Here is a 14,428-nt window from a genome sequence, read left to right on the forward strand (position 1 = left end):
GTTCTTGAGCGATACGGACAAATGCGTGGGGCAAAATGTGACTGCTTTTTGCGCCTCGGATTTCCTCACGTGAAAGCTGCTTTTTGAGCTAAGAATTTACATCTTCCGCCTGAAGTGAGCTGTGTAATAGCGGCTGGCTGTGACTGGTTTTTGCTTCGTTGCCTTCTGAGGTAATCATTGCATTGTACTTTGTGTCGTGCACTCTTGTAATTTGAACTCCGGGTTCTCATGTGCTGTAAAAGACTGTCGCGTTCAGTTGCGTTTGTTATGTGTGGAACCGGCAGCTATGGATGAAACTGGAAAAAATACATCGGGGATGTTGGCAATGAGTTACATGCATGGTTTGCCCTGTATTTCACGCATGTTGGATGTCGGTGTCCCGGCTCTTGCACATCTTTGAAGGTTAACAGTTCCGATATGACGCATCGGTTTGGATTTCTCCCCGGGTTTAATGTCCACGCGCCTTGTTCCCAAAATGTTCGTATCTTATGCTCCAAAGATGTATTCGAGGCAGCAGATGTGCGAATGCATCCGTTTGTGTTTCGTGTTACTGATCACCCGGCACCGTCCTTACCTTGGCGATTTTAGATCTTGGCCTGCATGAAGTCATCGATCTTTTCTATTGCACTCCGTCTTCATTTTGGAATGACTTCAGCTAAGACTGCATGTATTAGGAGCATGGCGGAAGCAAAGCTATCTGTTACCCTCTATCGTCTGCGCGTGTCCAGCGAAGACATCCTGCGCCCATCCCGTTTCCGAGGCTGTTATCAGATGGAGTAGGAAAATCGCCGACTGGTTATCCACGTTTCTTTGTAAATCCCGGCACCTGGCGCAAGTCAACCTGAGCCCCATCACTCCATCCCCATGTTGTTAGTCGTCACTTAGCTGTGTTAAGTTCGGTTGATTTGTTCCACGTCAGTTGCTGGGAAACATTAAAAAGTTTAAATTGTTCATACTTCCTGCTCTAGAAAATAAATTTCGGCCCTGTGGAAAATTGATGCACACGCTAATGGTGTTTTCAGTTAGTGTCCGTTATGATAAGTGTGCATCTAACTTGTGTACATTGCGAACTTTAACTTTTTTCTAACAAAGTATATACGTCCAGGGATTGAGCCTGCAGTATTTTGTCAGTGTGCTCCGAATTCTTGTACGGGGATAATTGATATTCGTTCAATACAGCCGATGCGTGGGGGCTACGGACATGCGTAATTAAATATTCTGCTTATCTTGTGCTTCAGAAAGCCGATAGTTTGTGAGCAAATCTACGTGAACATGATGCTGGTTGCCGCCGATCACTTGAGCCGAATTTGATTGTGCAGGATACCGGAGGGCATTGGATAACCTTCGCCATTGTTTGTGCCTGTCAGTTTATTGTTTTGTGTGCCGAAGCATGCTGTATTGCATTACTCGCGCTTGGTGACCGTTACATGGCAGCTGCTCGTCATTAAAACCATCAAAGGCCATTGATGTGTAATCACAGCTGTTGATGTCTAAATAAAGCTGTAGGTAGCAATGCGAATAAGTATTTAGATGTTCAGCTCCATTTGTAATTCAATATACTATGATACGTTTATCACTTTATTAGTAACCGCTTTTGTACTCGACACACGAGGATGTCCTGACACTAATCCGCGGGAAGCAAGGACTTGAATGGTGATTGGGTTTGGTAAAGAAAGATTGAGGGTGATGAAGAAAGATTAGAATGGGGATTGTGTGAGGCTAATAAGCCGTGCTTCCGTAAGCCAGGCAATATGTTTTGAACGAATGAAGGTTAACGTGCACTTGTTTTTCGACAGGGGACCACCTGATGTGCCGTGTATGTGGCAAGTTCTACACCAAGTTGGACACCATGCGGCGTCACATGAAGATTCATTCGGGCGAAACTACGTGCCCTCTGTGTGGCATCGTGTACGGCATGGTGACCAACCTGCGGCGCCACATCAGGAAGGTGCACGGCGCCAGGCGCGGCGACCACAGCTAGCAGCGAGGAATGCGGTGGGGCGTGCACTGCTCGCTGCGAACTAGTGCGACCTCCCGGGTGTACGCACGGAAGGCTCAGCCAAGAGAGCGTATGTCCACCCAGAACGAAGGCAGTGTAATTTGCGGGTGACAACACGCTGGGAAGGGATTTGACCTTCCCCAGTGGCCGTCCTCGAGTGTGTCAAGCGTCCGTCGGGCAAAGTGCATATTTTTGGAAGTGCGGTGATGCTTGGCATGCACGGGTAAGCGATGTAGTGGCCATGGTGTGCCATATTCTTATTGTCTTTCTGTCGTGATCTGGTAAGAGAGCAAAGTGTTATTTATGTTTGCGTGGCGGTAATTGTTTGGTGGTTAGGAAGTATTTGGTTAGTAGTCGTAGTTTTCAGCACGCGTCGATGGGTATTGAACTTCGTTCACGGGACGCAAAATTGGTGCGCGTAAATCAGCTCGCGGTCATGATACTGCCCACTGTCAACTATCGTGGCTGTCATCGCCACCGACTGAAGATGACACCAACTTGATGGTACTTCCATCTTGCTGCTCACTCTCATGTCACATCTCCTTACAATGCGCTTGGGATGCAAGTGACTGCTGTAATGTCGACGTGGTGTCTTCATCACGGCCTGGAACCTCGTTCAACTGGGAAGCACAAGGTGGGTGAGCGCCGGGATGGCGAGAGTCTCGCATCAGTGCGCCTCCTTTAAGGCCTCAGCTCGGCATTTTCGCTGATGCATGTTCTGCGTTTCTTCAGTAATTAGTACTTACGCTGTCCTTTCCGCCAGCCCTGACGTTGGTGGACCACATGTCGACCGTGCACCCGAATGTCGTCTTTTATTTGACGGGAAGCAAAGGCACGTTGGAGGAATCCACGTCCGCCTTGCCTCGTCGGCTGGTAGCGGGTCAAACCAGCATCTCTGTAGGAGCAGAGTCTGCTTGCTGGTTTGCTTAGTCGAGTCCATTCCTCCCACTGTGGTCCAGGAGATAGCACGCTTAGGCAGAACCTCCGGTGAAACCCGGTCTGTTGCTAGTCACCGGCCGGGAAGCCACTTCCTGATTGGGTACGGGTCTGCATGATCCAACCGTCTTGCGCTCAGCCGACTCGGTTCCAGGCTGTGCGAGCAATGCTGATCGGTCGCGAATTCGTACGATGGTTGGAATGCTTCTGCCCAATTTTCGGTCGGCTCGTCATTCAAGATCATGATGACGATAGTTAACCATGTTTTTGACAAACTGCACCTCTGGTTCGTGAAGTGCCAGATTGTCAGCACCCTTCCTGCATTCTGCGATAGGGTGCGGATCTGGCATGGAAGGGCTGCTTCGTGCTTTATGGCTGCTTTCTTTCTTTTAGGGCTGCTTTCGTGCTTCGTGCTAAGCTGTGCTGTATTTCTCTTGATCAAAATTGTATTTCAGCAAAGCATAGAGCCTTAGCATCTGGCTGTGTGGGAAGCGGAAATGTCCCAGGGATTCGGTTTCCGGTCTTCGCCATATTGTGTGTGTGCTGTGTTAACACGCTTGGTAATGCATGACGTGAACATGCTGTGTTTCTGGCACCTGACAGGATGAATGTGCAATTGGCCTTGGGTCGCCAACCAGCCATTGGTCAGGTTGTTATAATGTCCGTGCTCCAGTTGTCACCAGTGTGTTACGGAAATATATCAGCGCCTGGACGTATCCCTGTTGAGAAGTGGTGCAGACATTCGCTTTTCTTTTGCGTTGTTTTTGCGCCTTAAGCGTCGTTTCTCAATTGCTTTCAATATATACTGGCAGGGGCAAAACTCCATTAGTATAATTTGCGCAAAGCTGGAATACGGCTCTTGGAACGCGTGTAACGTTGCATTGCTAACCTCCTTCCTGATTCACGTTCGAAGGAAGCTCACAAATGTATTTACCATTGTCACTGACGTCAGCAATATTCAACGGTTCGAGCTATGGTGGCCCAGTTTTTTTTAGCTCGGCTAGAAACACAGTGACGAGTCTAGGTCTACCCTGCATCCTCTTGGTGTTACTTTATGCCCATTTAACATGGATACGACTTTGCCGTTCTGTAGCCAAAATTAATTGCAGACTTTGGCACAATCGACGATGGAAAATGGCAAGAAGGGTTGTCAGAGCCTGCGTGGGAGGCCACAGACGAATCAAGTCTCACTTCAATTACAAGACAATGCCCAGCTTAACACGCTGGGGCGACCCGCTCTATCCCAACCCGATGCTACGTCGGTGTGTTGCAGAACGTGCTTCTGTTCTATTTCCGCCTTATATGCATCATGTCTTGCTCGCCGCCTAAGCAGCAAGGATTTGTGAGAGTTTTGCAACTTTGTCTACAAGACATTGTGCACCAACTACGCGGTAACAAGCGTCCGTTGGGGGCGCGCACCTGAGGTTATTTTGCGCATCAGACTCCGTATGGGCCCTTCCACACAATCGGTATCACTGCCTACGCTTCCTAACTTCCTTTAAACCAATAGTTCCCACGTTGCTGAGGAACAGTTCTGTGTTGTTTCCGTATTTGAAAATGCTTACTAGTCCGCAGCATATTGATAATATCATGTGAAGTTATTTAGTCAACGGGCCTGGTCTTGAAGACCGGCCCTATGACTCAGCAGTTTATGCATGGCATCCCGAATAGATGCTTGCGTTACGAAAATATCGTTACGTGGAAGCAGCTAGAACGTCTGTCGCAATTTGACGAACCGAGGTAAGCCACCTGCGATATGAATGTATACTTCTGCATCGCACTCTTGGTTCGATTCAGTTGCTCTCTTTGGACTTACTAGTCACCTGAACTGGCATGTATGCTGCGATTCCTATTCATGTCCGCCGATGCCCGTGCGGCGTGATGAGCGCCCGTATGGCCCTGAGCCCGTGGGTGGGCTCCACGGCGCCAGGCCTGTCGTCCCGGCTCCGGCTCGGGCCCTGAGCGCGTGTTCTGTGCCGCAGCTGCCGGCGACGCGGCGCGCCACGTGTGCGAGACGTGCGGCTCCGTATACCGACACCCCACCTCGCTGAAGCTGCACAGGAAGGCGCACGAGGGCCGCACCACGTGCCCCGTGTGCGGCCGCACTCTCTCCGTGGTGGCGTCGCTGCGTGCGCATATGCAGAGCGTGCACGGCATGTCGGAGGAACACGTGCGCCGCCTGGTACCGGGCGCCGCCCGGCATCGCTACAGTGCCCCGGCTCGGCCGTCGGCCGCGCGCATCGCTGACCGCTCCAGCGACGCCCACGGGCTGGCGCTCCCAGCCAACCCCGCGCGGAACCTCCCACCGCACCGCGGCATGGACCGCTGAGACGTGTATCACGGAATACCACCCCCACGGCTTGTAGCACTACGGTTGGGCAACGGGGGCCATCTCGAGTGAATCGTCAATTGCACTTTCCTTTGCAATTGCACGATATAAGTGCGAAGTTGGCGGAGCAAATCACATCTCGATGAACAGTTTTCTATTACTTACTTTTACGGATCAGATAGGTCACTTGTAGCGCGATTTAAGCCAGATTCGTACCCTGGTCTGTCGGAAAATTGCCGGCACCATGCATTTCGTTTTTTAAGGTGGCAAATAGCCTGCCTTTTTACAACTGACAGCAAGCACCCGCATGTGGCGATTTGGGCTACACGCCATCGAAGCCATCTGATCTGCCAGTGCGTGATGTATCGACCGATAGCACAGCCACTTTATGTCACGTCGCGCCATCCCGGCTCAGTGCTGCGATCTTCAGTTTGCTAGTGGGCCTCTGTCTGCTCGAGATGTGACTGTTGTGCCGTACTCCTCTGTTGGTCTGCGGTCGTCATCCGACCTCTGGATGGGTGTGACTTCTCGAAGTGGTTTTGGTGCACCCTGCCTCTGAGCAGCTTGATCTTGGTGTCATGTTGGCCGCCCGAAGTCCGACGGTGACAGCGGCGAGTTGGACTGATGCGTTGTAGTGAGCGCTGTTCATCTGACGTGTGGACACAGTGGACACATGTCCACTGATCCGGCAGGGAGCCACTCCCACAACAACAAAGCTGTTCGGGCTAAGCTCAGATGGTCTACGCAGTATTACCTCATTGAAACTTGACTCAAACGCTGCCCCGCAGCTGGAGTACGGAGAGCGGCTGTCACGGGCATATGTAGTCACGCTTGCGAAGTCTCAGCCGCTCATTAGTTGTACCAATAGTGGCTCGATGGGGTTGGCAATATTGGCTAATAGTGGCCAATAGTGGCAATAACAGTGGCTCAATGCACACGGCGGCAGTAAATTTTAGCATTCACACCGTGAAGGTCTGCTTCGTATGTGACCAATATTATGGATCCGTGAAGCTTTTGAAATCATCCATTCAGCCGTGACAGATCTGCTATTGGTCTTAGGGAACTACGCTCGCATCGCGGCACTAATGCGTACTGTTTCTGATGAGCTACCCCTGGTCTAGTATAGACCTTCTTTGGCATGAAATAAAACAGCTTCAGAGTCCTTGCCAGTTCGTTTCAGCCTGTTCATGGAGGCGTGACTGATGCGCTTTATTTGCATGTTCTGATAACGAAACACCACGCATTACCCGGCCCTGGTGTTGTGAATGCCGATCAGATCAGATCCCTCCGTGAACCTCGGAAGTTGCGGACACCGCTGATGCTGGTCACTGATGGTTCAAGGTATGGAGGTTACGGGGTGGGCATGAAGTATGTATGCGTAGGAACCGAGCACGCGGAGATAAAGTGTAGAACTGCCGGAGGTAAAGCCTGGCACGATGAGTAAAAATCGCTGTCGTGCATCTGGGGTCGCAACTTGAGCAGCTTGACTTTTCTCGCGTGTTGTGATGATCACATGGTCTCATATCCAACATTTTGCTTGGCCACAGTATGGGAGGCAGCAGCCATCCGCGGAAGGCTCCCGCGGGTGGCGCTGCCGATGGACGCTGCGCGGATGGCTGGCTTAGGCCCGGACCCCTCTCTTTTAGCGGGTGGCCGCGGCTGGCCGTGTCCGCACTGCCACAGGGTGTACAAGTTCCGCTCGTCGCTCACCAATCACCGACGCAGCCACGAGGGCCTGACGCGCTGCCCGCGCTGCGGCGCCGTCTCCAGCAATGTCCACAACCTGCGGATGCACCTGCGCGTCGTGCACGACGTCGGAGCGGAGGAGGCGGTCCGACTGACGATCATACCCCGGCCGGCTGACGGCAGCTCGATCAATCTGATGGTGGCGAAGCGGTGGCCAACGCCGTAACTCTGCTGGGGCACGAGAGGCGTCTGTCGGACAGACGCATTGCGGAAGACGTGACGAGTCGTTTCCAGTATTGTGGCGCCTAGCATCAGTGGTGCATGTGGCCGGGTGGCCGGGTGCTTCCGGCGGAAGATAAGAGCAACGTTGGAACACGTGAATAACATCTGGGTATTGACCCACATTTACTGGGACGTGAATATATGTAACGTTACACCACATCAGCCGAAAGTTCAGTTGTTTTAGACTATAAGAAAGCGCCGCAGAGCATGGCGTCGGCTGCGCAAAAGGCTTGAGTGGTCACTCGTCCAGTGGAAAATTGGGTCCTCCTTGGACAGTGAGTGGATTACAGTAATCGTCTTTAGTGCGACTTGTGAAAGGATTCAGGCGGTCTCCTCGGGCAGGGCCTCGTACGGGTATCTGCAGAAGAAGACTGCGGGGAATCAACCACAATGTACAAGTTCGTGACTTAATGGATGCGGCTCTCCTGTATCGCACCATGTCCCAGCAGATTTGTCTTGATCTGGCCAGGCTGGCATCTGTGTCGGGAATTCTGGTAGCGCCGATCAACAAGATACCGCCATAGCACTAAATCATTCTGAGTGCTCATTGTATATGTGTACCTCGTATAGTGTACTCGATGCTGGATGTACCAGTGCACGAGTGCTCGCCTAATAAACCACTTCAACTATCCATATGCATTTTCGAATACTTAAGTGGGCTAGGTTATGTGTAATGTGGGCTTGGTAGGCATCCACTGCATTCTCAAGTACGAATTATATATATATATATATATATATATATATATATATATATATATATACATATATATAGGTATTGATCATCACACTGACGTGATGGTTTGCCTGGAGTTCGTGGCGCAATGCATGTGGAAGATTGGTCCGTCCCAAATTGATTTTGTCTTGACCTTCAATATGCAGTGCAGCACCACGTCGTGCTTTGACGTGTAATGCGGAGCACCGTAGTTCGTTTGGCATCTTGACATCTTTGTATTTCCAGTCACTAGCTGTTACGGGTTCGTGCTTTAATGTTTCTGAGCAGCCTATAGTTAAGCTTGGTCCTGTGGAACATGAGAACGTCACCTTGATATGATTTGCGACACAGTGGACAGAGGCTGCAGCTCGTTCATGGAAATATGTCTGCTGTTCCGCACAGGTTAGGCTTCAAAAATTAGTGGTCCCTTCTCAAAGAAAACAAACGCTGAACAGATCCCAGATATTTTAGTGACGATGTTTAGTGGCGCTTTTAGTGGCGACGCATTAAGCAGATGCGATGAGAGATTTTGAAAATAGATTTTTCTCTATCAAGTGTGTAAGCTATTCACCTTGCCTTTGCAGCGTGAGTTTGGCCGGCAGGTAATATCGGGAATTGTCCGGAATGTTGGAAATTTGTCTGGGACTGTTCGGCGTTGCCAACACGGAAGACTCTCCCAGATAATTTTTCGTATTGAGAAAGAATCCCGGAAAATCTTCAGAACACGGTCAAGACGGAGAATCTTTTGCTATGCATAGTTATGACCGTTGACTGTGTGCGACGCATGGCACACACATCTGGGGGATAGTTTCCGGGTCGGCCGAACTCATATGAAGAATCTCCGTGGATGACTATGGGGAGATAATCGTCCACGTCGAATAAGAGATATGATCATCCGCGAATTCGTTGAATGATTTTCCCTCGACCGAATGCGCCTGAAATGTGTTGACAGGAGAAAATGTCTCACACTCGGTCCAATTCCCCCCCCCCCCCCCCCCCCCACTGGCCGGCCTCCCCTCCCCCACACTCACTGCCGTTTTATCCCAGTTTTAGTCCCATCCTAGCCCATCCTAGCCCCTCCGCGTACCGCATACAATGCACTGCATCGTTTTCACCGCGTTTCATGCGGGTGCAAGAACGAAGGGGCCTAAATCCGGAGACAAACTGGAATGTACGGGTAGGCTAGGTGAATCCATGTATGGGATTCGTCATATTGTTAGAATGACCCCCACCCTTTAAAGACTCCTTAGAGAGGCTCTGAGTGCGCGCGTGCACACCTGTTTGGAGGTCAATTCCGTGGGATATTCTTGAACATTGAGCCGCCAAACATTAACTTGTGTAAGTGCATGGTTAGAATCAGCACACAGGTGACTTCTCGAGTCATCATTAAGAAGTCAGCGTGACATAATTTTTTTGCCCAGCTGATATGCCATACCTGACAGATACAAGGCATTTCAGAGAAAAATCCATATACCCGGAACGCGAAACAAAGTCTTATCAGCAAATCTGAATCTGTGTATATATGGCGATTTGCGGAAACAATGCCCCTTTCTGGAGGTCTCCCATTCCGTAGCCTGACACCTGACGCCTGCGAAATGATGGGCGGAATGGTTTCGCTATGAACAAATAAACTTTGTATTGCTATAAATGTCATTATGGACACGTGAAAAATTGTGCCCTTTAGATTGGCATGTGTAGTTGCTGATGAGGAGCACGCCATAAGGCATAGGTGTCAGCCATATCCATCAATTCAATCGTACTAGGGCATGCGTCTGTAGCAGCCGCGGCTGCAGAGTCGTGCCGGTCACATCAGCGTTGGCGTGTAATGTTCCACCTCATTGAGACTCTGGCTTCTCCTGTTGCAGCGAACAGGAACGTGTGTGACGTGTGCGGCAGTTCGTACAAGCACCGCGAGTCGCTGTACCACCACAAGAAGAAGCACCTGGGCCTCACCAAGTGCCCCGTGTGCGGGAAGGTGTGCAGCATCGTGGCCGACCTGCGCCGCCACATGGAGGTGGCGCACCAGCTTTCCTCCGAGGACGTCCGCAAGATCATCCCCACCAGCCTAAAGACCGCCTGTCCTGGAGCCAGTTCATGACGGGCCGGTGAAGATTGCGCTCCGGCTGGCTCGGCCTCAGCCGGCACCGGCGGCGCGCTCCCCAGAGCCTGGCCGACCGCCGACGCCGACGGGCGCGGTGCCCCTCGCTCGTAGTGACCGGCCCGCTCTGAGCCAGGTCGTGACGGCCGGTGCCTGAAGAACGCTCGTGGATCGCTCGGATTGCAGAACGAGACGTCCGGGGTTTGTGACTGGACATCTTAAACGAGGGCACCACCGAGCGTATGCGATTGTGTACGTGTGGGTGTGCGGGGTGGCTATTTGCGGCCAGTGAACTGAGGTGGGATCTTCGTAGTGATGCCTTTTGATGGCTGCGCCGTTGCGTGGCTTTTTGTAGTCGGATATCACATTTCCTCCTGTGGATTTGGTATTTTGTTACGGGTGATATGTCCACCCATAGTGTAATTCGCCTGAAAGATGGATGTGGATGGCCCCGGGGCGCATTCTTTCGGGATTTTTTTGTCATTGCTTCACATTAGATTTCGGCTGGATCTTATGCCTGCTTTACTCTGGATGCCATCATCGCCGATTCAGTCTAATGTAGCAGGCATCGTCATGGTTTTGCCAGTTTTCTCTCGGTGAATGGCGACATGGTTGGGATGAGCTGTTCATTTTTTTTTTTTAATGGCAAAAGGTGTTCGTGGCATATAAATTTAATATTTGTCCGCGTTGGATGCGCAGTAAAGGGTTTCGTTTCAATGTTGCTGGGTATTTTTCATTGATATTATCAAAATCATGCGATATCCAAGTCGTAATTTAGGCGGTTCTCATAACGCATTGTGTCTAGGCGATAAGAAGCTTGAACCACGTACGCGTGCTTCCGCCGTGCCTCTTGGCGTTAACCTTGGGCGACTGCGGTGTATTTTCAGCCAACTTTGTGACTATTGAAATATGCCGTGGTACTACGATAATTGCGATATCATATTACGATAGTTTGCATGTATGAGTGAAATCGATTTTGAAACATTGCCTCATTTTGTTGCCACCGTGAACGCCTCGTACCTGGCATGACATCAATAAGCTACGCTAAGTATCAATTTATGCCAGTAGTTTGGGCCCGATACTGATTTTTTGTGCTTATTTTTCTAGATACCTCAGTATGATAGGTTCATCTCGATACTTAAGCCCGTTCGGGCGTTGCACTGATTCGCGCTGATTGTGTTCGTTCCACCGAGTCGTCACGTGCCTTTTTTGACCATGGAACCTTTGTCACCCACTGTTTGCGCGCTGTATAACACCCGCTGTATGCTCGCTGTCATGGTTTAATAACGCCAACATTGATGGCAGCATTTTGTCCAATCATCGGTAAGTAAAATGCGTTACATGACATGGCCTTCCCTCCTAAACTAAAGACGCGTGGATTTTCACCGATATTTTGATACAAGTGAAGGGATGTCAAGATGCTGAAGCCGGCTAAGGGCAACACCACTGGTGCTTTGTTCTGTACTTTTATAGCGTGTCGCGCACAACACCGAACTGTATATTTTTCGCCTCAATTGCGCCTTACACAAGATGCAGTGTTATCCTGGCATCAACGAAATGTACCGCAACTACGGATCGTGTCGTCTATCCTGGAATGGGAATGACCCCGGCTAATAATGTGACGGAAGGGGATTCCTTATTTCAGTGCAGGCTCGTCCGGCTGGTGTTGTGCCCGTCGACGCGCCACATTCGTCACCCGCGATGGAAACCAGTTTTGAGATCGTCTGTTCCGTACCCAGATATCGGGGCCCGAAAGCCCACATCATCTTCATCATCTCGGAGTTTTTAATGTAGATACGTCTGCGCTGCTATGTGCGCCAAACGTCACTCGTGGCTAGTGCCTCCTGTATTGCCTGTGCGGTGTTTTATTTCTGTAGTGTTCGGTTGGTCTGGGTCTGTGTGCTGCACCGGATGTATGATAAACCATGCATACATTGTGGTTGTAATGACTCCGGATGTTGGCAATGGTGGAAGCTGCCCGTGAGCGCTTCTGACGAAGAATCAACCCATAACATTTCGATTTTCACGACGTATCTGGTAGGCAATATTCTGCTTCCTTTTAAAGGTTAGGTTTCCGTTGCCCATACTCACGTCATTCCCAATCGTAATATATAACATAAATTATAAACGTTGATTAGTTTTTCCGGTTATCAGCACTTCATAACACATTTTGCATGTTGTATACCAGCAGCGACTTCAACGTTGCGCAATATTTTACATTTGGAACCACGCCTAGCCACCAGCTTTGGTCTGACGAGAATGGAGTGCGCCAAATGTTTGTCCTGATGCACCCTGCCAAGATGTATCGTTCCCAGCTATTTTCCCTGCTCCCCATCCTTGCAAGCCTGGTTAACCCCCATGGCACCTCAGCGACCGCAGATTTGGAGACGTATTTTCTCAATATAATCGCCTGTGTTGTTTACTCAACTTTTTAACCCAGTTCAGTTTCCCTTCTCGAGTCCAGCTTAGCACCTTAGCGCTATTCTAAGCCCTCGGTTGATATAGACAAGCCGCTGCCCTAACCTTTGACATGGGAAGGCTGCTGGATGTTTGACGCTGGGGAGCAATGGCGGACATCGACGCGCGGGGAGGATGGGGAGAGACCCTGAGCCTTTACACCCGTGTCAGCGCAGACGAATACCTACCCGAGCGGCGTCCCCGATCTCAGTGCGGCTGGTGTCGTGACCCGGGTGGTTGTAGTGCCATGCGTAGCGGCGACGTCGTCATTGTGCGTGACGCGGTGACTGTGACGTCATCATGCGTGACGTGGTGACTGTGATGTCATCATGCGTGACGTGGTGACCGTGACGTCATCGTGCGTGACGTGGCGACGGGCAGGACCTTGGCTGACACTGGACGTTGCCCGGCAGCGGCGGCGGGCGGCGGCCACGTGCGACGTGTGCGGCCGCGTGTTCCAGAACCCGGGCTCGCTGCGCAATCACCGGCAGCTGCACGCCGGGGCGCACGGCCCTGCTCGCTCTGCGACGGCGTGTTCAGCGCCGTGTCGGCGCTGCGCCGCCACCTGCGCGACGTCCACGGCCGCTCCGAGAGCGAGGTGTACCGGCTGGTGCGAACGAGCGCTGCGGCCCCGCGCCCGATGGGCCTGTCGCCGCTGCTGCCGCAGGCTCCGGGGGCAGGCCGAGCGCCGGACGGGACGCGCTCCGACCAGAGCTGGACGCCTATCCACGGCGGCGCTCCCCTGCGCCGCTAAAGGCAAGAGTGCCACCGGCGTCGGCCGAGAGCCGGGTGGTGGTAGTGGTGCTTCAAGTCCGAGTGGTGTTCCGAAGACCAGTTCTGGAGATCGCGCTGTGGGTGAGAACGGGAGTGTGCGCGGCTGGAAACGCCGCACTCGGAGCAAGTCAGGACGGCGGTTCTGGAGGTGGCGCGTGTGGCCGTGGGTTCCATGTCGCCGAAAGTCACCTGCAGAAGCCAAAGCCAAAGTGATCTGCTGCTTCAGACCGCACCATATTGCTGCGACCGCTCCAGATTGCCTTGGCGCGTCTATGCAGCGGCATTTTGTGGATACGCACAGGCACGAGTAATGCGTTAACGCGCCGCGGCAGATCCACTCAGCAACCAGGATCGTGCCACAAGAGGCGCGGTGGAACCGTGCCTGTGCCACATCGTGCCACGACAGATCCAGGACTGCCACATCGTGCCACGACAGATCCAGGACTGCCACATCGTGCCACGACAGATCCAGGACTGCCACATCGTGCCACGACAGATCCAGGACTGCCACATCGTGCCACGACAGATCCAGGACTGCCACATCGTGCCACGACGGATCCAGAACTGCCACATCGTGCCACGACAGATCCAGGACTGCCACATCGTGTCACGACAGATCCAGGACTGTCACATCGCGCCTCAGTAAATCCGTGGCAGCCCCATCGTGACCAGACAGATCAGGGACCGCCACGCCAGAGCCAGGGCTGCCATGTATAGTGTAACGACAAATCCGGGGCTGGCACGTCGTGACCAGACAGATCAAGGACCGCCACGCCAGAGTCGGGGCTGCCGTGTATAGTGGAACGACAAATCCGGGGCTGGCACATCGTGACCAGACAGATCAAGGACCGCCACGCCAGAGTCGGGGCCGCCGTGTATAGTGGAACGACAAATCCGGGGCTGGCACGTCGTGGACTCGAGAGCCAGGGATTAGTGTGCGGGTAGATCCAGAGCTGCGAGACGCCTGTAGCAGTATTCCTAACAATCGTGCGTTCCGCGTGACATGAATTGATGGCACCCGTATTATTGACGGCCCCTTTGCAGAGGAGTACTCACCAATGCATTGCTAGCGTGTTGGTGATGCAACCTTGCGTGATTACCTTACTCGATGCTGAGATCTTTCTCCCTGCATATTGTGCACCAGATCCGTACTGT

General features: G+C 52.0%; 1 protein-coding gene across 1 annotated transcript; it reads left to right on the plus strand.

Moving 5' to 3' along the window:
- Positions 1-4,062: 4,062 nt before the first annotated feature.
- LOC119104328 (zinc finger protein 646-like) lies at positions 4,063-13,919 on the plus strand. The gene is made up of 6 exons (XM_037228026.1): positions 4,063-4,084; positions 4,918-5,203; positions 6,948-7,172; positions 9,841-10,022; positions 12,991-13,109; positions 13,680-13,919. The coding sequence occupies exons 1-6, from the start codon at positions 4,063-4,065 to the stop codon at positions 13,917-13,919; spliced, it is 1,074 nt and encodes a 357-aa protein (XP_037083921.1).
- The last annotated feature ends 509 nt before the right edge of the window (positions 13,920-14,428 follow it).

Source organism: Pollicipes pollicipes, unplaced genomic scaffold, assembly GCF_011947565.3.
Source record: "Pollicipes pollicipes isolate AB1234 unplaced genomic scaffold, Ppol_2.1 Scaffold_6052;HRSCAF=7182_pilon_pilon_pilon, whole genome shotgun sequence".
NCBI lineage: Eukaryota > Metazoa > Arthropoda > Thecostraca > Pollicipedomorpha > Pollicipedidae > Pollicipes > Pollicipes pollicipes.

Excerpts from the sequence above, each read along its gene's own strand:
- LOC119104328 (XM_037228026.1), top strand. The coding sequence starts at position 4,063 with ATGGAAAATGGCAAGAAGGGTT. Across the intron at positions 7,173-9,840 it reads GCGAAGCGGTGGCCAACGCC|TTCGTACAAGCACCGCGAGT; the intron begins GTAACTCTGCTG and ends CGTGTGCGGCAG. Across the intron at positions 13,110-13,679 it reads AGAGCGAGGTGTACCGGCTG|ATCCAGGACTGCCACATCGT; the intron begins GTGCGAACGAGC and ends GTGCCACGACAG.